General features: G+C 41.6%; 1 protein-coding gene across 6 annotated transcripts; it reads left to right on the top strand.

The window, feature by feature from the left end:
- The first annotated feature begins 1,864 nt into the window (after nucleotides 1-1,864).
- LOC139539754 (serine/threonine-protein phosphatase 6 regulatory subunit 3-like) lies at nucleotides 1,865-26,842 on the top strand. Of its 6 annotated transcripts, none has more exons than XM_071343016.1 (26): nucleotides 2,104-2,299; nucleotides 12,973-13,137; nucleotides 13,266-13,499; nucleotides 13,716-13,902; nucleotides 14,024-14,161; nucleotides 14,250-14,315; nucleotides 14,400-14,512; nucleotides 14,635-14,748; nucleotides 15,353-15,482; nucleotides 15,808-15,960; nucleotides 16,198-16,356; nucleotides 16,435-16,499; nucleotides 16,697-16,812; nucleotides 19,720-19,805; nucleotides 19,966-20,052; nucleotides 20,378-20,424; nucleotides 21,141-21,195; nucleotides 21,508-21,638; nucleotides 21,773-21,894; nucleotides 22,032-22,227; nucleotides 23,484-23,581; nucleotides 23,675-23,849; nucleotides 24,171-24,188; nucleotides 25,194-25,313; nucleotides 25,455-25,547; nucleotides 25,665-26,842. In XM_071343016.1, exons 3-26 carry the CDS (start codon nucleotides 13,273-13,275, stop codon nucleotides 25,714-25,716), a joined length of 2,748 nt encoding a protein of 915 aa, XP_071199117.1. In that variant the 5' UTR covers nucleotides 2,104-2,299; nucleotides 12,973-13,137; nucleotides 13,266-13,272; the 3' UTR covers nucleotides 25,717-26,842. The 6 variants fall into 6 exon arrangements, with proteins under 6 accessions (XP_071199116.1, XP_071199117.1, XP_071199115.1 ...); XM_071343014.1 differs by having other exon boundaries at nucleotides 20,345-20,424; XM_071343012.1 differs by having other exon boundaries at nucleotides 20,327-20,424.
- Nucleotides 26,843-27,919: the final 1,077 nt, after the last annotated feature.

Genomic DNA, 27,919 nt, shown 5'->3' with positions numbered 1-27,919 from the left:
TTTAAAAAATATATATACTTGTGTATTGATTTTAAGAAAAGGCATTGATGTTTATGGTTAGGTACACATTGGTGCAACGACAGTGCTTTTTTCGCGAATGCGCTTGTTAAATCATCACCCGTTTGGCGAAGTAGGCTGTGATTCGATGATAAATTAACAGGCACCGCATTGATTATTTGCAACGCAGGACAAGCTAGTTAAACTAGTAATATCATCAACCATGTGTAGTTAACTAGTGATTATGTTAAGATTGATTGATTGTTTTTTAATAAGATAAGTTTAATGCTAGCTAGCAACTTACCTTGGCTCCTTGCTGCACTCGCGTAACAGGTGGTCAGCCTGCCAGGCAGTCTCCTCGTGGAATGCAATGTAATCGGCATCCAAAAATGCCAATTACCGATTGTTATGAAAATTTGAAATCGGCCCTGCCGATTAATCGGTCGACCTCTACTCTTTACCCACATGTTCTAGCTCTGGCCCAACCCATCGGTTTCTGGACCAATCAGACCCCCTGAATGTGTTCACATTCAGTGACGGGTTGGGGAGTTACTCAGATCCAGACTCACTGCCAGAGAAGAAACTAGTGTCTGTGGGCATGTAGTACCATTTGGCCGGAGCAAGGAGTCTAAGTATCCTTTATGTTATCAATTCATAACGCTGAGTGACAATCTTATGCTTGAGTGAATCACAGACCATACTCAATGTAACGTTGTAGATCAGTTACCTAAACAAATCCATCTACCATCTTTACCTCTGCAATGTGTTGAGAAGAAGTCCCGTTATTCCCTGCAGCTGCGTCGATGCGCACTCCACATAGAGGAGGAGGTTTCACTCTCGCCAAAATCGGTCCAAATAAGACCAATGCGTTTCTATGTCCTTAATTTGAACCTAAACTTGTTACCTGCATTCCCGCCTTTGGGACGACTCCCATTGTTAAGGCGGAAACGAGCGTCTCGTCGTTATTATAAAAAAATCCCTGATAGGGGGAAATGCAGGTTTTAAGCCAGGCCCAGCTACACTTGATCCCTGAATCCACTTGTTTAACAAACAACGCCTCATTTTCACCTAATTCTCTCATTCTGAATTAACCACATACCGCAGAGGGAAAACATTAGTTCACAGATAGTAGTTAGTTTGTCAGTTAACATTTCAAACAGATTGCCAGGGTCCAGTAAGCAACTACGGCATTATAATTTGAAGAACGGCAAGGAGTCGTATACCAGTTAACGTTAATACATAGCGAATTGGTTAGGTTACTAACGTTAGCTCATCTGATGTTGTGCTGTCTGACTTTATTAGCCAGCTAATTTTCTAATGTTGCTTAACATTTCTCTGGCTAGCTAACGGATAATTCGATCCAACTAGCAAGATACTTAACAATGCTAACAATACTTGTTCCACCACGCTTTCTCCCTCACCTCAAACTTTCCAAATGCCAGTTGTTTTTCGGGTACAGCTCATGAAGTACGCTTCTTCACCTTCTCACCCCTGTCTCAGTGGTCAGGCTTCTCACCTACCTCTTCGTTATCGTTCAGGGGCCTGTAACTGGCAAACTGACGGCTGTCCACTCTCCGCTGTCTTTCCAGAGTGCACGCTAATACTGTAACTAGCAAATTGTCTGTCTCTTATCTCTTCGTGCTGCATTCTGTTGTTATGTGAACGATTGGCTGAGTCTTGGGTACAGCCAGTATTGATTCAAAGCCTCTCCCGCCCAAACTTTTCTCATCGGATCTACACGAATCACATAGGTCACCGAATTTTCGATTAAAAACGGCAAATTTCGCCGACAGGTGACTAGTTTGCATCCCTGCAGTCCAGCTCCAAAACGTATGAAATCACTTTTCACCCAGTGTTAACTCCTCCCACATAATCTAATCCCTTCGTTGTTTTTTTACGCGTTCCACCCTCCTCTATCTGCGGCAAATGGGAGTTTCTCGACGCGGCAATGTTTTTTTTTACCGCAAAGGAGTGGACAGTATGCAGTGTACAGTACCAAATCACAAGACTGAACTCGCTAGAAGTAGGTCTAATTTGCGTAATTCATAGCCAATAGAGCGCCACCAGTATGTTTGATTGACAGGTAGATACTTCAGTTGTGGTGGGGGAAGGGGTCGTTGAAGTTGATGGAACCGCCATCTTGAAAAGTGCCCGCTGATGGTCTACCTTTTCGCGCCTGTCAGAATCACTTGTAAACATTATAATTTTTTCTTAGGATTTGAATGTTCCTCGCTTTTAATACTTTAGGCTAATGGATCAATAAGCTACATGCCGGGGACTCGCCATATACCGCTGTTTATCGGTACGTACTTGCTAGCTATTCCATGCAGTTCTGAGGAGACACGAACAGCACTGGACCAGCTAACTCGCTAACCGGAGCAACACTAACTTTAGCATTTTCCCGTTAGCTGCCGGTAACGTTGCTACACCGATGTATTTCACTTGTTGTATCTTGTAGTCAATAGTTAGGGTAAGTTAGTGTTGTTATGTGGGACTGAAAGTCAACTGGGGTCGATTGAAATACACAATGTTGTTAGCTAACGTTAGCCGTATTTTAGTGTTCGACACCGTTTGTTTTGGCCTGTGCTCTGGTTAGGGTACTTCCGAAAATGCTAACGTTAGCTAGCTAGTTTGCATGTTATCCAACAGTGTTTATACCTCTTTCCTCTTTACAGATGTTCGTATGTTTTAGCTAACTAAAGTAGATACCCTAGTTGGAGCGTCAAGTCTTCCAAAAGAACAACCTTGTTGACACCTAAGTCACCTAGCTAGCTAACCAATATCCGGCTAGGTGGGTAACATTACTGTTTGTTGGCTAGTTAGCGTTTGCTTTTCGGGCAAATATGCTTTGAAGTAATTAATGTTAGCTATGTTAGTAGTTTGGAGATACCGGGAAACCACTTTATGTATTTTGCTAACTTGTTGTTAGTTCTCCAAATCCAGTTAGCCAACTTGGCTAGCTAGCTATCAATTAGCGGTCTATTGATGTTTTGTATGTAGCTAGCTAAGTCGTCTTGGAATTGTTTTAAGATTCTCCAAGTCACGCGAAGTATTGCATTTAGCTAATTCAGTTTCTGATACCAATAGTTAACGTAACATAACTAGCTAGCTAGTTCCAGCTTGTCCTGATATATTTATATATTAGTTAAGTTACCTAGCTTGATAGCAGACTCATAAAAGTAGTGTGCAGTACGAACACTGTGGAAAACAGCAATGTAACGTATATCTAAACCCTTTGCTCTGGGCAATGTATTACACTTGACAAACAAAAGTAAGCCTATAGCAAAACATATTACCTAGGTTAGATGACACGTTTTAGTTTACATGGAACAGTAGCTACAGCTTGTACGCCTGATAATGTGTCCATCATTGGGCGTTATGAACATCTAACCCGTTCATAGCGATAGTTTATTCCTTCTAGATTCTGTGGAGAGAAAAAAAGCAGGTGTTGGAACTGGGAACGAAAGTGACCTATATTGTTCGGGAACAGAACTGTTATTTTAAAACCATGGGAACACAAACAAATTAAACAAAATGCTTATGCAAAGCACTGTGAATCATTAACTTCTTCCAGTGTCTGGGTGCCAATTGAAAGTCTTTAGCTGTGTTTGCGGCTTGTAGGCTAGCTGCCCCTCCCTCCGAAGCATAGCTGTAGCCTACTGATGTTATTCAGATAATGGGAAGAGATGTTTAATTAGACAATGTATAAACTTTTTGAATGCTAGTTAGGGATACTATAGTTATCACATTTCACATTGGCTTCATTAACAACAAGAAGGTAAGACGTGGTTTTATCTCTGGTGCCGCTCTGCACACAAAAGCTTGTTAGATAGCTAGTTCAAAGACATTCAAAGTTCCTCTATAGAAGCCGTTCCTCCGTAGGTATAATTCTGTTGGCTTTATTCAGATAATGTATGTCATCACAAGATGTCCAGCCTCATCCATCCTCTCACTCTCTCCCCACTTGCAAAATTTCAGTTGAATCTTGCGCCCTACACTTACTTGTCTGTCCATCATCCATGTAAACAACTCACTGAGCTATAGCTTGCCCGCTCCATAGCAAGCTGCTCTATTCGCACTGCATGATTGGTGAAGTAATTTAATCTCAAACCAAATTGTATTTGTCACATGCAACAGGTCTATTATAGTGAAATGCATACGTACAAGCCCAAAACCAACAATGCCGTTTTCAGAAAATATTTATAACATAAACTAGAGTGGGGGGGGTGGGGGGAATTACACAATGAGGCTATATTTAGGGGGTACCAAGTCTGTGTAGGGGTATAGCTAAATGTAAAAACTATATGATTTCAGAGGTTTCAAAAATAAAAATAAAAAAGAACCAACATATAAACCGGCACTTGTTTTTGGTTCGAACCGGTTCAGAACTTTATTTTGCCGGTCGGAACAGTGGAACGATAAAAATTGAAAATGTTTCTGTTCAGAACAAACTATTGGAAATACAGAAATTCTTGGATAGGTCATTTTCCACCTGCAAACAGACATTTCAAAGATACTTCCTTAGTTCTCGATTCATTGAAAAAAATTGTATTGCCAAAACAGGTTAGTTGAAAAATCTATGGTGGAGGTTTGTATGGGGCATTCCTGTAACGCCCAGTAATGGACACCAACTATCTTTGGTTATACAACAGTATCTGGTGTACACTCTGTAGCCAATGAAACAATATGTTTCCTTGGGTAACACCTGAGGTTCAGTTTTACTCTTGTCACTGGTATAGGCATACATGGATATTTGACTGAGTATACATTGTTTTGTACGGTTATGATTTATTTGACATATTGCATGTTCTTGTTTTCACCCGCTGGGGATTGGCTATCCTGTATTCTTTGAGTGTCCTGTCTTTTTCAACTGAGACTGGGGTTATGCCTTAAATATGCACCATGCAGAAATCGCTCTGCCATTTCCTGGTTGCTAAAATTCTAATAGTTTGCCTAGTTTAAGTTTTTAGAGAATCATTGTACCATCTAAACCCCTGTGAAATATAGTTTTCATATTCAGCTGTTTGAAGTTGGTGTACAAAACACAAAAGTAAAAGATGCAAAAACGAAACTTCAGCATAGAAATAGTATTTGATACACTGCCGATTTTGCAGGTTTTCCTACTTACAAAGCATGTAGAGGTCTGTCATTTTTATCATAGGTACACTTCAACTGTGAGAGACGGAATCTGAAACAAAAATCCAGAAAATCACATTGTATGATTAAGTAATTAATTTGCATTTTATTGCATGACATAAGTATTTGATACATCAGAAAAGCAGAACTTAATATTTGGTACAGAAACCTTTGTTTGCAATTACAGAGATCATACGTTTCCTGTAGTTCTTGACCAGGTTTGCACACACAGCAACAGGGATTTTGGCCCACTCCTCCATACAGACCTTCTCCAGATCCTTCAGGTTTCGGGGCTGTCGCTGGGCAATACGGACTTTCAGCTCCCTCCAAAGATTTTCTATTGGGTTCAGGTCTGGAGACTGGCTAGGCCACTCCAGGACCTTGAGATGCTTCTTACGGAGCCACTCCTTAGTTGCCCTGGCTGTGTGTTTCGGGTCGTTGTCATGCTGGAAGACCCAGCCACGACCCATCTTCAATGCTCTTACTGAGGGAAGGAGGTTGTTGGCCAAGATCTCACTATACATGGCCCCATCCATCCTCCCCTCAATACGGTGCAGTCGTCCTGTCCCCTTTGCAGAAAAGCATCCCCAAAGAATGATGTTTCCACCTCCATGCTTCACGGTTGGGATAGTGTTCTTGGGGTTGTACTCATCCTTCTTCTTCCTCCAAACACGGCGAGTGGAGTTTAGACCAAAAAGCTATATTTTTGTCTCATCAGACCACATGACCTCCCATTCCTCCTCTGGATCATCCAGATGGTCATTGGCAAACTTCAGACGGGCCTGGACATGCGCTGGCTTGAGCAGGGGGACCTTGCGTGCGCTGCAGGATTTTAATCCATGACGGCGTAGTGTGTTACTAATGGTTTTCTTTGAGACTGGTCCCAGCTCTCTTCAGGTCATTGACCATGTCCTGCCGTGTAATTCTGGGCTGATCCCTCACCTTCCTCATGATCATTGATGCCCCACGAGGTGAGATCTTACATGGAGCCCCAGACCGAGGGTGATTGACCGTCATCTTGAACTTCTTCCATTTTCTAATAATTGTGCCAACAGTTGTTGCCTTCTCACCAAGCTGCTTGCCTATTGTCCTGTAGCCCATCCCAGCCTTGTGCAGGTCTACAATTGTATCCCTGATGTCCTTACACAGCTCTCTGGTCTTGGCCATTGCTGAGAGGTTGGAGTCTGTTTGATTGAGTGTGTGGACAGGTGTCTTTTATACATGTAACGAGTTCAAACAGGTGCAGTTAATACAGGTAATGAGTGGAGAACAGGAGGACTTCTTAAAGAAAAACTAACAGGTCTGTGAGAGCCGGAATTCTTACTGGTTGGTAGGTGATCAAATACTTATGTCATGCAATAAAATGCTAATTAATTACTTAAAAATCATACAATATAATCTTCTGGATTTTTGTTTCAGATTCCATCTCTCACAGTTGAAGTGTACCTATGATAAAAATGACAGACCTCTACATGCTTTGTAAGTAGGAAAACCTGCAAAATCGGCAGTGTGTCAAATACTTGTTCTCCCCACTGTATATATCTTTCATTCCCGTTGAAAGCAAGTCTAAGAAGTGGTAGATCTGTTATAATTCACATTTCTATCTGAATATGGTTGGGTCGCCCACAAAGTTACACATTGTAGCTTTAAATTATGGAAATTGGAATTAAGTGCTCTCATAAGCCTTCTCAGTAGCTGCTCTGTTTTCCAAGGAGAGCGAACACTTTTGCCATACCAGAGGTCTACTACAAAGCAGGATCAATAAATGAGCCGGTTAACTTTGATAATAATCTGGTTCATCAATGGTGCTACACACAATTTTTTTTGTGGGTTGTAACAATTTATCTGGCGATAATAGTACAATTATAGTGTTTCACAGTATTACTTACATGCCAGTGTTGTGATATTCACCTATTGATTTCTCCTGCCGGCGTGGCATCTGTCATAATACTAAAGCTGGTTTGACTAGCTGTTTTATCTAGTGGAAATCGCTGTCATTTCCTGGTTGCTAAAATTCTATGCTGTTTGCTCAATTTCAGTTTGAGAAAAGAAGCACCGACTAGTGTAGGGAATCATTGTACCATCTAAATCGCTGTGAAATATATTTTAATTTACCAAAAATAGCTGGTTTTACAGCTGTTTGAAGCTGGTGGACCAAAACCGAAAGTAAAAGGCTCAAGTGTGAGTTCAGCCTTTTACTTTTGGTCTATCAACCAGATAGTACAATGAATATCACAGCCAACCACAACACTGGCAGGTAAGTAATACTGTGCAACACTATTTTTGTTCAGTATAAGTTGAACTTTAAGGTACTAGACAGGAATTAAAATAAATAAAATGTTTGCATTGTAATTTCAGAAAATGTACAGAATATATATCTGGCGCTAATAGTGGAATGATAAACTCAACATGCAATAATTTTACTGAGTTACAGTTCATATGAGGAAATCAATCAATTTAAATAAATTTATTTGGCCCTAAACGATGGTTTTCACATGATCAGGAATACAGATCTGCATATGTTGGTCACATACCGTAAAAAAAGAAATGAACATTGGGATCTCGTCACTTTATTGTTGTGTATTGAAATTGCCATCGATAAAATGCAATTGTGTTCGTTGTCTGTAGCTTATGCCTGCCGGTACCGTAACCACACTGCCACCATGGGGCACTCCACTCGCCCACACAACGCCATACATGGGTCTGCGGTTGTAAGGCTGGTTGAATGTAATGCCGAGTTCTCTAAAATGACATTGGAGGAGGCTTATGGTAGAGAAATTTACATTACATTCTCTTGCAACAGTTCCTGCAGTCAGCGTGCCAATTCCACGCTCCCTCAAAACATGAGACATCTGTGGCATTGTGTTGTGACAAAACTGCACATTTTAGTGTCCTTTTATTGTCCCCAGCACAATGTGTACATGCGTAATGATCATGCTGTTTAGTCAGCTTCTTGCTATGCCACACCTGTCAGGTGGATGGATTATCTTGGCAAAGTAGAAATGCTCACTAACAGGGATGTAAACAAATGTAAGTATTTCGTGTGTATGTAAGTTTCTGGAATCTGTTATTTCAGCTCATATCCACATAATTGTCCTTCCTCATGATGCCATCTATTTTGTGAAGTGCACCAGTCCCTCCTGCAGCAAAGAACCCACAAAACATGATGCTGCCACCCCCGTGCTTCACGGTTGGGATGGTGTTCTTTGGCTTGCAAGGCCTCCCCCCCTTTTCCTCCAAACATAACGATGGTCATTATGGCCAAACAGTTCTATTTTTGTTTCATCAGACCAGAGGACATTTCTCCAAAAAGTACGATCTTTGTCCCCATGTGCAGTTGCAAACTGTAGTCTGGCTTTTTTATGGAGGTTTTGGAGCAGTGGCTTCTTCCTTGCTGAGTGGTATTTCAGGTTATGTCGATATAGGACTCATTTTACTGTGGATATAGATACTTTTGTACATGTTCTTTGCTGTTGTTCTGGGATTGATTTGCACTTTTCGCACCAAAGTACGTTCATCTCTAGGAGACAGAACACGTCTCCTTCCTGAGCGGTATGACGGCTGCGTGGTCCCATGGTGTTTATACTTGCGTATTATCGTTTGTGCAGATGAACGTGGTATGTTCAGGCGTTTGGAAATTGCTCCCAAGGATGAACCAGACTTGTGGAGGTCTACAATTTTTTTCTGGGGTCTTGGCTGATTTCTTTTGATTTTCCCATGATGTCAAGCAAAGAGGCACTGAGTTTGAAGCTAGGCCTTGAAATACATCCACAGGTACACCACCTATTGACTCAAATTATGTCAATTAGCCTATCAGAAGCTTCTAAAGCCATGACGTAATTTTCTTGAATTTTCCAAGCTGTTTAACTTCTCTGGGATATGTGGGACGGTAGCGTCCCACCTAACCAACAGCCAGTGAAATTGCAGGGCGCCAAATTCAAAACAACAAATCTTATAATTAAAATTCCTCAAACATACAAGTATTATACACCATTTTAAAGATAAACTTCTCGTTAATCCAGCCAAAGTGTCTGATTTCAAAAAGGATTTCCCGCGAAAGCACACCTTGCGATTTATGTTAGGTCAGTACATAGCCACAGGAAAACCCAGCCATTTTTTCAGCCAAAGAGAGGAGTAACAAAAAGCAGAAATAGAGATAAAATGAATCACTAACCTTTGATGATCTTCATCAGATGACACTCATAGGACTTCATGTTAAACAATACATGTATGTTTTGTTCGGTAAAGTTCATATTTATATCCAAAAATCTGAGTTTAGGCGGGACGCTACTGTCTCACTTGGCCAAAAGCCAGAGAAACTGCAGTGCGCCAAATTCAAATAAAATACTATAAAAATCAAACTTTCATTAAATCACACATGAAAGATACCAAATTAAAGCTACACTGGTTGTGAATCCAGCCAACATGTCAGAATTCAAATAGGCTTTTCGGCGAAAGCAAACGATGCTATTTTCTGAGGATAGCAACATTGTAAACAAAGAGAGAGAAGCATATTTCAACCTTGCAGGCGCGACACAACGCAGAAATAAAAATATAATTCATGCCTTACCTTTGACGAGCTTCTGTTGTTGGCACTCCAATATGTCCCATAAACATCACAAATGGTCATTTTGTCCGATTAATTCCGTCGATATATATATATCCAAAAATGTCCATTTATTTGGCGCGTTTGATCCAGAAAAACACCGGTTCCAACTTGCTCAAACGTGGCTACAAAATATCTCAACGGTTAACTGTAAACTTTGCCAAAACATTTCAAACTACTTTTGTAATACAACTTTAGGTATTTTTTTACGTAAATAATCAATCAAATTGAAGATGGGATGATCTGTGTTCAATACAGGATTAAAACAAACTGTAGCATGCTTTCTGGTTACGCGCCTCAAACAAAGTACACTTCACTCGACTCTCGTTCTGAACAGGGCTACTTCTTCATTACACAAAGGAAAAACCCTTAACCAATTTCTCAAGACTGTTGACATCCAGTGGAAGCGGTAGGAACTGCAAGTAGGTCATTTAGAAATCTGTTTTCCCAATGAAAATCCATTGAAAAGAGTGACCTAAAAAAAAAAAATCTGAATGGTTTGTCCTCGAGGTTTCGCATGCTAAATAAGTTCTGTTATACTTACAGACATGATTCAAACAGTTTTAGAAACTTCAGAGTGTTTTCTATCCAAATCTACTAATAATATGCATATCTTCTGGGGATGAGCAGCTGGCAGTTGAATTTGGGTATGCTTTTCATCCAAACGTGAAAATGCTGCCCCTATCCTAGAGAAGTTAACAAGAAATTTGTGGAGTGGTTGAAAACCGAGTTTTAATGACTCCAACCTAAGTGTATGTAAACTTCTGACTTCAACTGTATGTTTTTGGGGAAGAACATTGTTTGCATCTGTGAGCTAGCTAGCTTTTTTTAATGACCAGCACTGTAGGTGCACGAGACAACTTTACCAGCATCATAGTGTACGTATCGATGACATATGAAATACGAGTGATAGTCTAATCAATGTGTATTAACTGCGTACATTTATGAACACGTAAAATTATAATGTGCAGTCATTCAGCTCCTGATTGGTCAACAAGCTTATTTGACATGTCAAATAGTGTTATTTGACATGCAAAGACTCAAACGGCATCCATTAGAAATCCTGGTTCAAAATGAAACGACTGAACAATGAAACAGCACAGCAAGTAAGTGAAAGAAATCGGTTTTGATTGTTTTACTGGTAATGGGGACATACGTAAATGCCAACAAAATGCCAACTTTTTGGTCAATGTGGTGTGTGTGTGTGTAACCTTTTATTTAACTAGGCAAGTGAGCCTAGTTAAATAAGAACAAACTCTTATTTACAATGACGGCAAAACCAGGACGATGCTGAGCCAATTGTGTGCCCCCCTATGGAACTCCCAATCCCGGCCGGATGTGATATAGCCTGGATTCGAACCAGGGGCTGTAGTGACGCCTCTTGCACTAAGATGCAGAGCCTTAGACTGCTGCGTCCCTGTGTGTTAATTATTTAACTGTACTAGAATGCTTAAAAGGCTGCAAAAATGTTAAATCAGTTTTTTTGGCATGGAAAATACTGGTATCGGCCAAAAATGTCATCGTTGCATCACTATTTAGAATAGATGGAAACCAATGGCTGACAGTGCTTATTGCTGTTTGTGGCACATGACTTTGTTCAGTCTTCAGTTGTGTTCCTGGTTAATCATAAAATCATTGTTTTACTCTCATTATTTGGTTGCCTATGGTAGACAGAATTAATGCCAGACAACCAATGTTATCAATGTCATTCATTTTGACCTCTGTCTACTGGTGTTTTGAAAATCACATTGTTTTGTATTTCATAGAGCAATGATTTGAGTTGCACACTTTCATCAAAGCATGCATGTGCCTGGACAGGGGCCAATGTCAATTTCCCCCCAGCCCCCGCTTAGTCTATTAATAAGCTTTTTCCTCTCAGCCATTGATGAATCTTTTTTTTTCACTGTATCATTGACTATATGTTTGTTTTACTCCATGTGTAACTATGTGTTGTTGTATGTGTCGAACTGCTTTGCTTTATCTTGGCCAGGTCGCAATTGTAAATGAGAACGTGTTCTCAATTTGCCTACCTGGTTAAATAAAGGTTAAATAAAAAAATAAAAAATCTGAGGTGCTGGTTTAGCATAAGCCAAGATGGCTGCTATGTAACCTTCAACCCTATTTCTCACAGGCTTCCCCACAAGAAAATACTTAGTACAAAAAAAAACTGAGGGCCTGGTGTACACAGCGAAAAATCTGTATCTTTTGAGTCATATGCCTATTGTGTGCATTGAACATATTTCACTGCATGGTTCCTACAGCGAGTTCTTGACACAGTGTTATGTTGCCTCTTAAAGGGGAAATAAGCAGTTGCTATATCAGCTATATATCACCTATATATAGCCTCAAAACATGATTAAAACTATGATTTTGGTATCATAATGGTCAGTCCATGCATCCAAAGCTCTCTGTGAATTTGACTGGGTACATTTTTCTGGCCCCATCTCTCTGTGTTTTTTACCGAAACAGTGGAGGGGAGTTTGCTTTATTGTTTCCGCTGCTGATTGACACTTTAAAGGAAAAATCCACTCGAACTATCGTTTGGTGTAGTATTCATTAGTCTACTGTTAACAGTCCAAAAGGGTTTTGCATGTCAAGTTAAGATATTGGACTGATGATGCAAAATGCATCATGATGATGATGTGACACTTTGCTGCTTAAAAATCCTATAATTTAACTGCTGATATTCCCAAAATGTTTTGGATGCGATTATCACCAGTGGACTAATGGGGGGGGAAATACCAATAGGTTGTTTTTGAGTGGTATTTTCCTTTAAAATGTGACAATGTGATTTGACCAAGCCCAGTGTTCTGTGCAAGCAATGACGTTGCCAGTATGTTTGCCAGTATGTTTGCATGAGGAGAGGTTTGCTGAGTAGAGCTTCTCTTAATGCTTTTAAGTTTTAACAAAAAGTGCAGACACCTGTTTTAGGCAAAGTTGTTGGGATGGTGACAAGGAAGTGCAGTCTTTTCCTACGATGATAGAGAAAAACCATGGTTTACCGGCCCAAATACTTACCTTGTTTGTCTTATGACAAATATTTGTTTTCAGCAGTTTATCATATTACTTATTTTAGAAATGAATGTAAGCCGAAATTAACATAGCTTATATTGCTACTTGTTTCAGTAGCACTTAATATTTAACATAATAAATCTCACATAGTAAATAACAAAAGTTGTTTCCAGTGCAGGGAGTAATATGCTCTGATGGCTAAATTCTGTTCTTTCTTTCAGGTGTGCGTTGATCTGTTGTGGCCGAGGTGGTCGTTCTGCTGCATGTGTCCTGTGTCCAAAGGTCTCTCGTCACTGCTGTCTGTGAAGCCTGTAATGGGCCAGAACTCCCAAAGAGCACAAGCATTATTTTATTTTTAACCTCTGGACGGACTCTACCCCAGTCAGGTACGTTTGTGAAGCTATCGGTTTGACCACCTACTTTCCATTTGACTACCTCATCTCAACCCGTACCGTGTACTTTTAGTCACTGAGTGTTTTCCCATTTGCCTTATGACCATTTTCCTTCCTTGCAGAAGCATCATGTTTTGGAAGTTTGATCTACACACAACGTCTCACATTGACACCCTCCTGGAGAAGGAGGATGTGACTCTGACTGAGGTGATGGACGAGGAGGATGTCCTGCAGGAGTGCAAGGCCCAGAACCACAAGCTGGTGGACTTCCTGGTGCGGCCTCAGTGCATGGTGGACCTGGTCACCTACATCACACAGGAGCCAAGTGATGATGTAGAGGAGAAGATCAAGTACAAGTGAGTGAGATTCACACACACGGTTTTGAGAATGATTCTGAATGTCTTTCAGCTTCCCTTGCGTTCATGTGTTTACGTCATAAGGGAATACCCTTACAACCCCAAGGGGGCAAGCATGACTTGCTAGGCTGTCAATTATACAGGAACTTTGTGTTTTGTGTGGTTGGCCAGCTGTACTGGGTAAATCACCAAATGTTGTATTTGCGCTATTTGCAGGTACCCCAACATATCGTGTGAACTCCTTACCTCGGACGTTGGACAGATCAATGACAGACTGGGAGAAGATGAAAGTTTGCTGATGAAACTTTATGGATTTTTGCAAAGGGAATCTCCACTCAACCCTTTATTGGCCAGCTTCTTCAGCAAGGTCCTTAGCATCCTCATCGGTAGGAAACCAGAACAGGTGAGATCAGTACAGACCGCTAGTCATAATCAGTGTGATTTTTGAAGAGTTTATGACATGCTGCAGTGTCTTTTTAAAGCTTGAGCCGAAGAGTTTCTTCTAAACAAACTATCTCTTGTAGATTGTGGAGTTTCTGCGGAAGAGGGAAGACTTTGTGGACTTAATGATTAAACACATAGGGACCTCCGCCATCATGGACTTGCTGCTCAGAATGCTGACCTGCATTGAACCACAGCAGCTCAGACAAGATGTCTTAAATGTGAGTGTTGGCGTTTTCTTCGTTTTTAAGTTTCTGTCCATTTTCTTAATGATCAATCATCATCAACCTGTAACTTATTCACCCACAGTGGCTGAATGAGGAGAAGGTGATCCAGAGGCTTGTTGATATGGTCCAACCTTCTCAGGATGAGGATGTAAGTTGCATTTCATTAACCATTTGTTTGGAGTACTGTTTCTTCAGACAGTGTCTTTACAAGTCTCTCTCTCTCCTCACGCAGAGGCACTCCAACGCATCCCAGTCTCTGTGTGAAATAATCCGCCTCAGCAGAGATCAGATGTTCCAAGTGCAGGGCTGCTCTGAGCCCGACCCCTTACTGGCCACACTGGAAAAGTAAATCAACAACCTCTGCTTGATTCTTTCAGCGAAGAAAACTTGTTGCTATCATGATATCCAATGTATTACTTTATTGTCCTAGCAAAAGCATGATATTTTATCCCCCTCCCCTTTCTCAGACAAGAGACTGTGGAGCAGTTGCTATCCAACATCTTTGACAAAGAGAAAAATGACTCTGCCATAGTCAGTGTAATTCAGATTCTCCTGACACTCTTTGAGACACGAAGACCAGCGTAAGTTCACAATGTCCCGTTTTGGGTTTAATGTTGGTTTGGTTGTGTGGTATAGTGTTTTAAGATACTATTAGTGTTGAGTTGTTAGACTTGTCTGATATGCTGCTCTTTTGTTCAAGTCCTGGTTATTTCTGCATGTTCATGAATGTTGCATTTTACCTAATGATACCCATAGCGGGTGGTAACTGTAACAAAAGGCTTGCAAGTTTAAGACATTACATGTTACCCCAGGAAACACATTGCGGGTGATAACTGTAAAGTCTATAATACCTCTGGAGACCCATTTATGGGCAGTTACTATAGAAACAAGGTGGCTTTATTCATGTCGGGAATTTAATGAGAAGTGTCTGCCGGTTTGACCATGCACCTCCTTATTGCATTTCCATTTTTGTGTGTTACACTTGCATTCAGTAGTGTCTATGAATCACATTGTTATGAAGGCATAAATGTATGAAATCGTGTATTTTAAATGCACATAGTTCTGTCCTTGTGATGCACTTGTCTATTAATGTGTTTTATGTGGACCCCAGGAAGAGTAGCTGCGGCTTTAGCAGTAGATAATGGGGATCCTAATAAAATACTAAATACTTTTTGTCATGTACAGGTTCGAAGGCCATTTGGAGATCTGTCCCCCTGGTATGAGCCACCCATCCTTCTCAGTCAATCAGAGCATTCTGGAGGCTGTCAGGCCCAGGCTCAAAGACTTCCATCAACTGCTGCTGGAACCCCCACAGGTAATACTTTACATACCTATAGTGTTACACACACAGATTAGTAAGCTCGTCAGAGTAGGTTGTCCTTGCTATCCACTTGAGCGAAATATAACTACCACAATATTTTCAATAAACTTATTCTACATTTCTGTCTTCGATTATTTTTTTTGTGATCCTGCTATCTCAAACTTGGTTCAACTTTGAGTCATATTTATCTTCAGTGGGTGGTCCTTCTTCTAGTTTACTCTACAAGTGCACTCCAATGGTGGTTTTATTTGCATTACCAAGTTAAATTAATATAGACTGAACGAGACCCTGATTGTTCCTTTCATCCCCACATTTGCAGAAGAATATCATGAAAACCACATGGGGCATGCTGGACCCCCCAGTGGGCAACACCCGGTTGAGTGTGGTCCGTCTTGTCGCCAGCCTCCTGCAGACCAACACTCATATCATCAACATGGAGCTGATCAACCTCAACACTCTAGGAGTCATACTTGTAAGTTACCTGTCTTTTTGTGTTTTTTACTTGTTTTGGCGTACTAGTTTTTCCTACCAAAACCAGCACCAGGATCTAGACTTAATGCTGTGCACAGGGTTTTCACTTTCTTTTATGACACTGGTTCCCTTACTACCCCCTTCTCATAACCAAGGTCAACAGGAATGATGCGCATTTCAGCAACTGTATTTGGGATGTGTAATTAATGGCAATCTTTCTCTCTCCATTTATTCTCAGGACATGTACTTCAAATATATATGGAATAACTTCCTGCATATACAAGTTGAAATCTGCACTGCGATGATCCTAGCAATGCCCCCAGCCCAAAGTGAAAACCCCGAAATCAACAGAGATCAGGACCAAGAGCCTGTCAGAGAAAGCCACCTCATCAAACACGTGAGGCTTTATCACCCTTTACATCGATGGCATTCATGTCAGACAAGTCAATTAACTGCTTTTTGCTCTGTGTTTTAGCTGTTTCAGAAGTGCCAGTTTATACAGAGAATTCTTGATGCATGGAGCTCCAATGAGAAGGAGCAGTAAGTACTGTTGTCTTTTTCTCATTCCACTATGAATTTAGACCATAATGCTGTTGTTACTAGACCACTGGACTTTGCATATTTTTCTAACTCTTGTGAGCTGTTTGGTTTTTACCCTTAATAAGATTCAATGTAGTGTAAGAAATGTCACCATAATGTTCCTATAGGCTTCAATAAGTGTGTTTTTCCTGTTTCAGGGGTGAGGGTGGACGTAGACGGGGCTACATGGGGCACTTGACCAGAATAGCCAACTCAATAGTGCACAACAGCGACAAGGGCCCCAATGGTGCGAAGATACAGCAGCTCATCTCAGGTGAGTGTGCTTTGAGACGTCATCTCCCATCAGAAATTAAGTTGGAGCTCCTAAAAGGAATTACTGTATTGAAGTGGAATAGACTAATCTTGTGTTATTTATATGTGTGACTCATAAAATGGCGCTGGAGAAGAAGGCTGACGTTTTTACGTGCCCCCAACCGATTGTTTTTTTGTTACTTATTTTTTTACTTATTTTGTACATAATGTTTCCGCTACCGTCTCTTATGACCGAAATGTCTTCTGGACATCAGGACTGCGATTACTCACCACGGACTGGCAGAATCCTTTTTTTCCTTTAACGAGTCTGACAAGCCCGGCGCGAACAATATACTGCTTTCTCGGAAACAGGCCCAGATACCTGTGATTTACATGAAGAGGCGGAGCAAAAGGGGCCGGAGGACGGGCTGCCTTCTGAGAATTCGTAGACGATCGAATAAACCCCCACTGTCTTCCGTTCTGCTAGCAAACGTGCAATCTTTGGACAATAAAATAAATTACCTATGCGAAAGATTAATCTACCAACGGGACATTCAAAACTGTAATATATTATGCTTCACGGAGACGTGGCTGAACGACGACACTATCAACATACAGCTGGCTGGTTATACGCTGCACTGGCAGGATAGAACCGCGGCGTCTGGTAAGACAAGGAGCGGCGGACTATGTATTTTTATAAATAACAGCTGGTGCACGATATCTAAGGAAGTCTCGAGCTATTGCACGCCTGAGGTAGAGTATCTCATGATAAGCTTTTATCTACCTAGAGTTTTCATCTGTATTTTTCGTAGCTGTTTACATACCACCACAGTCAGAGACTGGCACTAAGACAGCATTGAATGAGCTGTATTCCACCATTAGCAAACAAGAAAACGCTCACCCAGAGGCGGCGCTCCTAGAAGCCGGGGACTTTAATGCAGGGAAACTTAAATCCGTTTGACCTAATTTCTACCAGCATGTTAAATGTGCAACTAGAGGGATAAAATCTCTGGACCACCTTTACTCCACACACAGAGACGCATACGAAGCTCTCCCTCCATTTGGCAAATCTGACCATAATTCTATCCTCCTGATTCCTGCTTACAAGCAAAAATTAAAGCAGGAAGCACCAGTGACTAGATCAATAAAAAAGTGTTCAGATGAAGCGGCTGCTAAGCTACAGGACTGTTTTGCTAGCACAGACTGGAATATGTTCTGGGATTCCTCCGTTGGCATTGAGGAGTACACCACATCAGTCACTGGCTTCATCAATAAGTGCGTCGATGACGCTTTCCCCACATTGTCTGTGCGTACATACCCCAACCAGAAGCCGTGGATTACAGGCAACATCCGCACTGAGCTAAAGGGTAGAGCTGCTGCTTTCAAGGAGCAGGACTCTAACACAGAAGCTTCTAAGAAATCCTGCTATGCCCTCCGATGAACCATCAAACAGGCAAAGCGTCAATACAGGACAAAGATCGAGTTGCACTACACCGGCTCTGACGCTCATCGGATGTGGCAGGTATTGCAAACCGATACAGACTACAAAGGGAAGGACAGCCGAGAGCTGCCCAGTGAAACAAGCCTTCCAGACGAGCTAAACTACTTCTATGCTCGCTTCGAGGCAAGTAACACTAAAACATGCATGACAGCACCAGCTGTTCCGGAAGACTGTGATCACGCTCTCCGCAGCCGATGTGATGAAGACCTTTTAAACAGGTCAACATTCACAAGGCCGCAGGGCCAGACGGATTACCAGGACGTAAGTAATACCAACATGTTTTAAGCAGACCACCATAGTGCCTGTGCCAAGAACACTAAGGTAACCTGCCTAAATGACTACTGACCCGTAGCACTCACGTCTGTAGCCATGAAGTGCTTTGAAAGGCTGGTCATGTCTCACGTCAACACCATTATCCCAGAAACAGTAGACCCACTCCAATTTGCATACCGCCCCAACAGATCCACAGATGATGCAGTCGCTATTGCACTCCACACTGCACTTTCACACCTGGACAAAAGGAACACCTATGTGAGAATGCTATTCATTGACAACAGCTCAGCGTTCAACACCATAGTGCCCTCAAAGATCTTCAATAAGCTAAGGACCCTGGGACTAAACGCCTCCCTCTGCAACTAGGTCCTGGGCTTCCTGACGGGCCGCCCCCAGGTGGGTAACACATCCTCAACACGGGCCCCTCGGGTGCGTGCTCAGTCCCCTCCTGTACTCCCCATTCACTCATGACTGCACAACTCCAACACCAAGTTTGCAGATGACAACAGTGGTAGGCCTGAAAAATGACAAGACAGCCTATAGGGAGGAGGTCCGAGACCTGCCTGTGTGGTGCCAGGACAACAACATCTCCCTCAACGTGATTAAGATAAAGGACCAAGCACACCCCCATTCTCATCAACTCGGCTGCAGTGGAAGCAGGTTGAGAGCTTCAAGTTCCTTGGTGTCCACGTCACCAACAAACTAACGTTGTCCAAGCACACCAAGACAGTCGTGAAGAGGGCATGACAAAACGTTTTCCACCTCAGGAAACTGAAAAGATTTGTCATGGGTCCTCAGATCCTCAAAAGGTTCCACAGCTGCACCATCGAGAGCACCCCCCCTCCCCCTCTTTTACACCGCTGCTACTCTGTTATCATCTATGCATAGTCACTTTAATAACTCTACCTACGTGTACATATTACTTCAACTAACCGGTACCCTCACACATTGACTCTCTACGGGTACCCCCCTGTGTGTAGTCTTGCTATTGTTGTTTTACTGCTGCTCTTTAATTACTTGTTACTTTTATTTCTTATGTTGTTTTTTAACTGCATTGTTAGTTAGGGGCTCGTAAGTAAGCATTTCACTGTAAGGTCTACTGTTGTATTCGGCGCCTGTGACTAATAACATTAGTTTTGATTTGTGTTATTTCAGAGCTCACAGAGGATGACAAAGAGAGATGGGAGGCCTTCACTTCTGGTCAGCTAGCTGACACAAACAAGAGAAACACTGTAGACCTAGTAAGTCTGATCCAGACACCTGTTACTCGATGCCAAAATATGTTTGCAAAGTACACAGAGTATGTACACTGGAAGTTGAGGTGCCAGTAGTGCCAAAGCTGTTTGAAGGAGGTCTAATGGTTGTCCTCTTAGTAATAAGGTTGTTTGCATTGTTCCCTAGGTGAACACACACCATATTCACTCATCCAGTGATGATGAGGTAGACTTCAAGGACAGCGGATTCCACCAGGATTCCTCTCTACAACAGGTAAGTCTGTAACTGGATGAGACTGTAGACGCACTGCTAAATCTCCATATTTATAGTGTTTGTAATTGTTGATAACATTATTATACTGGACTTATGTCTTGTAGTAGTACTGATATATGATTTAAAAACTAACATTAAACATGTAAGTATGCATGTGCTCTTAATCTTAACTATTAACCAATAGCTACAGTATTAGCCAATTGTTTTGAATTGTAGAACTTGAAGACTTGTAGTGCCAAGACTATATCATTATCGTTGGTCCTGGGTTTGCCAGGCCTTTTCTGATTATCAGATGCAACAAATGACGTCCAATTTTATTGAGCAGTTTGGCTTCAATGACGAAGAGTTTGCCGATCAGGATGATGTCGTGGAGTGAGTACTGATCCTGCATGATGTTTTGTTCATAACCTACTATTACATTGGTTGTGGTTTTTTAATAAGGGTTTGGAGAGACGAGAGCTCTAATATATTATCTGTTTAACGTTAACAAAGGACTGCAAACCAGTTTCTTTCTCTGTACAAGGTTTAGGTTACATGTTTGCAATTTAACATCTACATATGAAAATAATATGCCACTGTTTGGATTGTGATATCTCTAGTGTGGAGAAATAAAGCTGTAGCTAAATTGGATGCCAGTTTGAATTCGGCAACACACGAGTCAAATTTCTTTATGATTACATTTAACTAGCTATTATTATACAGGTCTACCATTTAAATTGGATACATGACTGTAAAGTTCAAAATGCTTGTCACTGTCAATAGACTGGTGGTTTGCTTGGACCAGAGTCTAGACAGTAACTTTGTAATTGCAAAATTCAGTTTAGTTTGGAGTAATTAGCACACTTCTGCCCTCCTCTGTGCCACTGCTGTCTGGGTCTTGTTGTTATGTGGGAATCTGCTGGTGTTTGGGTTCCTGTGGAGAGTGGCTGGTGGGGTTTCTGCAAAAGCTGTTTTTATTGTGAGTTAGTGTGCCATCATTGTCCTTCTACCTGTTACTGGGCCTCTGTAGGGAGGAGTCCTGAAGCCATTTTGTGAAGTCATTGTCTCACTAATATAACTAAAATAAACTATTTTCTTTAACATTTCAGTATTCCCTTTGATAGAATATCAGACATCAATTTTTCCTTGAATACAAATGAAAGTGTAAGTATTTTAATTTAATGTATTATACAATTATATAGAAATGATTGTCCTTTCCAACTGTGCTCTAGGCTAGATGTAGTAAAAATAAAACTGCTACACTAACTCCCAAAACATTGAAGTTCACCATTTTTATAATGCTGTACATAGTATTAGCCATTGCTAATGTCTGAAATTCCGTTACGTATGAATATGAAAAAGGTGCACATACTTATTTTCTTAGTTTTTTCCCCATGTACAGTAAATGAAGTGGAAGCAACACACAATATCTTTTTGTATCTTGTGCTTTACCCTGGTACTGGTGTTGTCTTCTAGGCAAATATAGCTCTGTTTGAGGCCTGCTGTAAGGAGAAGATCCAGCAGTTTGAAGATGCAGGCTCTGATGAGGAGGACATCTGGGATGAGAAAGATGTCACTTTCGCACCAGAAGCTCAGAGATGTCCTCGGTACGGCAGCGCCTTTTGGCCATATGTAAATTTAAATATCTGAAATGACTAACGTCTTACCTTCTGAGGCCTATTCAAGGCACCTGCTGATTATTTTTAATGACTTCTTTCCATTTTGTGACTTGAACCATTAGGAGCTCTGGCAGTACAGATAGTGAGGAGAGCACAGACTCTGAGGAGGAGGATGTGAAACGTGATCCCTTTGAGCCTAACAACGCCAGCTCTGATGACAGAATGGAGGTGGACACGGGTGAGGGTGAGTGATTGTCCCAGACTGACACACTGGGGTTGGGTTGGTGGTTAGGTAGGTAGGTCTGTCTGGTGTGATCTCAAGAAAATGCTGCATGATTTGTCTTGGCTGGCTTTTTTGTGACGGCTGCCCTGTCGTTTCAGGGCCTGTGTGGACAGCTAACTTTGACGACATACCCATGGACACTGGGAGTTCTACGTCGATCGGAGCACCTGCCACCACCACTGCCACAGCCTCCCCTGCGGTCCTACCAGAATCTGCTGGCTGGAGCTCCCCCAATGCTTCCCCTGACACAGCCACGGGCTGGGCAGACTTCTCTAGCAACTTCTCACCAGTCAGGTAAGGGTTCATTCCACCAGCCTCAGTCCCAAGACCTTATGTGGCACGATTGCCACACACATTTCCATATTGTTATCCTCCCATGTACATGCTATATACAAATATGTGGACACCCCTTCAAATTAGTGGATTTGGCTATTTCAGCCACACCCGTTGCTGACAGGTGTAGAAAACCGAGCACACAGTCATGCAATCTCCATATACAAACATTGGCAGTAGAATGGCCTTACTGACGAGCTCAGTGACTTTCAACATGGCACCGTCATAGGATGCCACCTTTTCAACGAGTCGGTTTATCAAATGTCTGCCTTGCTAAAGCTACCCCGGTCCACTGTAAATGCTGTTATTGTGAAGTGAAAACGTCTAGGAGCAACAAATGCTCAGCCGCGAAGTAGTAGGCCACACAAGCTCACAGAACGAGACCACTGAGTGCTGAAGCACTTAAAAATAGTCTGTCCCCGGGTGCAACACTACCTAACGAGTTCCAATCTTAACGCTACAGCATACAATTACATTCTAGACAATTCTGTGCTTCCAACTTTGTGGCAACAGTTTGGGGAAGGCCGTTTCCTGTTCCAGCATGACAATGCCCCGGTGCACAAAGCGAGGTCCATACAGAAATGGTTTGTCGAGATCAGTGTGGAAGAACCTCCTCATGCCTTTTGCACACATTGTATATAGATTCTCTTTTTTTCTACCATGTTATTGACTTGTTTATTGTTTACTCCATGTGTAATTCTGTGTTGTTGTCTGTTCACACTGCTATGCTTTATCTTGGCCAGGTCGCAGTTGCAAATGAGAACTTGTTCTCAACTAGCCTACCTGGTTAAATAAAGGTGGGGGGGGGGGATTTCTTTTTTTGACTGGCCAGGCCCATCAACCCCATGATTTGGAACGCCGACTGCGAGCCAGGCCTAATAGCACGAAATCAGTGCACGGCCTTGCTAATGCTCTTGTGGTTGAATGGAAGCAAGTCCCTGCAACAATGTTCCAACATCTAGTGGAAAGCCTTCCAGAAGAGTGGAGTCTGTTATAGCAGCAAAGGGGGGACCAACTCCATATTAATATTAATGCCCATCATTTTTGGAAAGAGATGTTCGACGAGTGTCCACATACTTTTGGTTGTGTAGTTTGAATACGGATGGTGGTGACTGGTGTTCAGTTTAGTCCCTTGCCTTTCCATGCATCTTATATTTGAATTTGGCTATTTTAGGAGGACAAATTAAAGAACTTTTTTTTTACTTTTGATCTTCCAGCCCCAAAGATCCTTTGAGGAACAATTCCCCAGTAGCGATGGAGACCTGCATAGGGACAGGGGACCCATTGGGTGTCAACGCACCAATGCAGCCTGAAGGTGAGCTTTGCCACAGTGCCATACAGGAATAAGCATTTTACTTCTTACTCATTGATCACTGTGTAATGATGCTATCCCTGTGTGATGTCCCAGTTTCTGACCAGTGGCCAGGGGACGAGGCAGCCCAGCCAGCCAGCTCCCCTGGAAGGAAAGCCGGAGGCTCGGACGCGGAGGAGACTGTCACCACTGAGACGGTCACCAATGGATCCATGAAGGAGACAGTTAGCCTTACTGTAGATGCCAAAACTGAAACTGCTGTTTTCAAGAGGTAAGGCTTCTGATAACACACCATACCCCTTTCCCCCTGTCACCAATCCTTCCCTTAAAACACAGCCATTCACCTCACAGTGCATGTGGAATTGACCTCTGTGCCTTGCCAAGTTTTCTCCATACACTGGGTGATTTCCAGCCAGGCAAGGCAGGGACACTCCAGTTGACTTGAATAAATATCTATGTACCATTTACGTATCACCAAATCTTCCCAACCTACATTGCTGTCCTTTTGTTGTTTGAGAAACTGTCCTTCACTTTAACTGCAACACTTACAACATGAGCTTCCTCTTTTTCTCTGGTGTGCGTGTGGCTTCAGAGTGTTGAAATCTTATCGGTATGTACAGCCAATCGGGGGGCAGATGTCTGCTGTGTCTTGTTTTCATGTCAGCCACTGAGTTTTTTTTAGTTTTAAATGATTAATTATTTTGCCATCTCCATTTGCATGTCTATCTCCGATGTAATGATTTGGTCGTCGCTCGTCGTCAATGATGTCATGAAATGGCCGTCGGCCCTCATGATTAGCCACTCCCAGGCTTTCTGAATTGGCCATTTTCTCTGTGTTGTGGGTGTGGATTGACGAAAGCGGTCTTCATTATGTATCCACCCCTCCCTGTGCTGGTATCTCATTGGCTTCAGTTCGCAGCACATGGCATTGAGGTGGCTGGAATAAACTGGAGAGATGAGTCCTAGACTAGCAGTAGGCCTGTTATCATGCAAAACTCAGCTCTACTTGAAATGAGCTTCATTTTTAAAATTGCATGTAAAAATCAAAGACCTTCAAAATGCCATCTAGGTAGTTGTTTTTAGTGAATACACTTAACTTTGCCAGGTCATTGTGAATTTGTTCTAAATTGACTTGCCTGGTTAAATTAAATAGCCTACCTTACATAACCGCCTCGTCAATGATTATATAACATTGGCTGTAGGACCCAAATACAAAATGTGCGTGTTAGTTTTGCATAGTAATCGCGGTGGTTTAATGACAAAAAGCAAGACTGATGGCTGACATGAGTTTGATCCATTCAGTGAGTTTCTACCTAAAACAGTCATAATCACCCCATGCTCTGCTCCTCAAAGCAAGCTCACTCTTAAAGAGGTAAACTCCTGTAAGTGGATTGTCAGAGAGTTTGCTGCTGCTTTCCATTTAGTGTACATTATGATCCTTGCATCCATTTTTAACTGCCAACCACATTTCAACACATTTGTTTACCCCATCGCTTTTCTGGTCTTTCTGTCCCATTCTGCATGCATCAGTCTTTTCTGGCCATTGTCTTAACGGGGGGGGTCTGTATATTTAGAAATGGCAAGAGCTCTGTAAATGTGTTCCTTTCCTCTGCAGTGAGGATGAGAAGTCTACCTCAGAGGACACATCTGCGAAGTACACTGTGGGGGAGAGTAGAACACCAGAGAAGGGTGTGTCTGCATCAGTCCAGCTTGCCAGCAACTGTCTGAAACCAAGGTCTGGCTCCATGATCATGCTGTGAACTCATACCTTCACTGGAACGGTCTAGCACTAGTGAGCTGTTTTCAGACATGCTGTTGTACCTGTTCTAATTGTCCACCAGCAGCTCATGAGTTCCTCTAATTTCCTCCCTTTCAGCAGTGCAAAACATTCAGATACAGAAAAATCTAAAATCTCCAGTGATGCTGTTAATGGTCCTCTAGAAGAAGGAACAGCAATGGACAAAGCCAAGTAAGTGGCAGCTAGAATCAAAGGTTGTGCTGCGGATTTCCACAGTCTGGCATGTCTTATAACTAGTGTAGTCATCCAGTATGTTATATTGTAGCCTCTCTTTCTGCACCCCTACAGAACACAGCAGAGTGTGACCTCACCAGAGGCAGCTGTAAACGGCCCGGTGTGATATGTGGTTCCTGCCAGCCTGTTCCTGCAACTCACAGCTCTCTGCCTGGATCACCAGTAGAGGGCAGTGCAATCCCAGTCAGAGCTGCTGCTGCACTAACTTCACCAGATCAGGACCAGCAATATTCATAATAGGCTATTACAGACAGTTGTACAGAAAGTTGGAACTGAATGAAGAGCGAAATGTAATGGATACAGATTTTTTTTTTTTTTTTTTTGCATTCGTTTATATACTATAGTTCTTATGAGGTTCTTATGAGGTTCTGTCTATCTTGCCACTCAAAGTTAAATAGTAATGTTGATATAGTTAAAATGATTGTATGAATAAAATATTTTATAAAAAAAAAATGTATACATTAACAGAAGATTAATAACTGAAATATACCAATTGGAACACTTAGTGTGACCAAAAGCTGTTTTTGATAGGGTTTCCTCCTGCACAAAATCAAAAAATTAAATTTCCAACTAAATACAATAGCTGCCATGAAATGTTAATTGGAAACCAATGTTGGTCTATTTGTCAGTACTCTTGTTAGTAGGGATTCAGAATGATTTTAAATATTCAAAGTTTTTTGCCACAGGTATTATTTTGTAAATGTTTCTTGTATCCTTTCAACATGAGCAAGATTTGAAAACCTTTGATATAGTTTTTAACTTAATTTATTATTAAGGTAGATGATACTAAGAGCCATACACATGGGGTGTATGCATTCCGCAGATTCTATTGCAAGAAAAAATAAAATAAAAATAAGCGTTTCTTAACGGAACGGGAGGGACCTACCTGAATTTGTCCAATATAAACTCATTTTAATCTGTTTTGGTTCTTAAGTAAACAGATTGCGTAATGAATACACCCATGTTCTCTCCACCTTGACAACATTAAACTGTACAAACCCCAAGATGAATAACTGTAGAAGATGGTTTCCAAGTTGCATGTAGCTAGTGAGTGTTAACACTGTCTGAAGGCTCGTGGTAAATGGGTCCCATTTTAAAACTTTTCCCGTATCACTCAAGTCAACCTTTCTACCTGCAAAATGATGGGGATGTAATGCATATTCTTGGTATTGCTTCAATCATGCATCAACCATTGATTCTTTTTTTTAATAAAAAGGTATCTGTGCCAGCAATGGGAAAGGGATAAACTATTTATATAAGCACTTTTCTACCCTATTTTCCCAGATATTACATTTCACCTTGTATTGTGTTAATCTCAAGATAATTACTCCTAACATGACATTGACTCAGGGCACTGTTTGATTAATCTCCTGTCAGGAGACTCCTGATGTCTTACTGTAATTACTACTTGTGACTTGTCTCATTTACATTTACATTTAAGTCATTTAAGCAAGGTTATTCAATGGCAAATTCTCCAAGAGTATTGCTCAACTTCTACATCCTCTCACGCCTCCTTGTGAAATAGGTCAGAGTTGAATGAATGTTAATATAAGATTTAGTTCATTACATTTACTTAAACTGTTCTCAGCAGCCCTGATCTATCACGCAGCAGGTAGCCTAGTGGTTCAAGCATTGGGCCAGTTACCAAAAAGTTGCTGGTTCAAATACCCGAGCCGACAAGGTGGAAAAATGTCTGTGCACTTAACCCCAATTCGCTTCAGGAGCATACTACTACTATGGCTGACCCTGTAAAACACATTTCACTACATTTATCCGCTGTATGTGACTAAACAAACATGTCTAAATGCTGCAAGGAGAGGAGAGTCTGTCAGTTAACTTACAATATGTGTAAAGCTAGTTGTTAGTCTGTGTACTTAAAACATATCAATTATATAAAGCCCACTTGAAACACTACTCAAGGGCTAGGTCAGAATGTGTGAAATTCTAGGTTCAGAAGAAAGCAGGGGCACCGCATAATCAACCTAGGGATCTTTTTTTTTTTTTACACCCAACACTCCTCTGAGCTGCACGTCTCAGATTGGGAGCACTGTCCAATCCCAGAAGTTCTGAGACGATCAACTTCAACTTAAAGGCACAATTAAGAGTGGTTGTTTGCTGTACCCAGTACCTATACCAAATTGAGTAAAAATTTATTGTTTACACTTAATCTGACTGAATGAAGAGGTAAAAACAATAGAAAGACCTATACATAACAATTATCAATTGAGTTCTATTGCAACTTTTCTGAGGATGTTGATGTTGACCACACATCGATGGCCCTGAACGAACTTTATCTGACTCTTTGTAAA

The sequence above is a fragment of the Salvelinus alpinus genome, chromosome 15, assembly GCF_045679555.1.
Source record: "Salvelinus alpinus chromosome 15, SLU_Salpinus.1, whole genome shotgun sequence".
NCBI lineage: Eukaryota > Metazoa > Chordata > Actinopteri > Salmoniformes > Salmonidae > Salvelinus > Salvelinus alpinus.
Note: the sequence above shows the minus strand (reverse complement) of the source record. Positions and strands in the feature narration are given on the sequence as shown.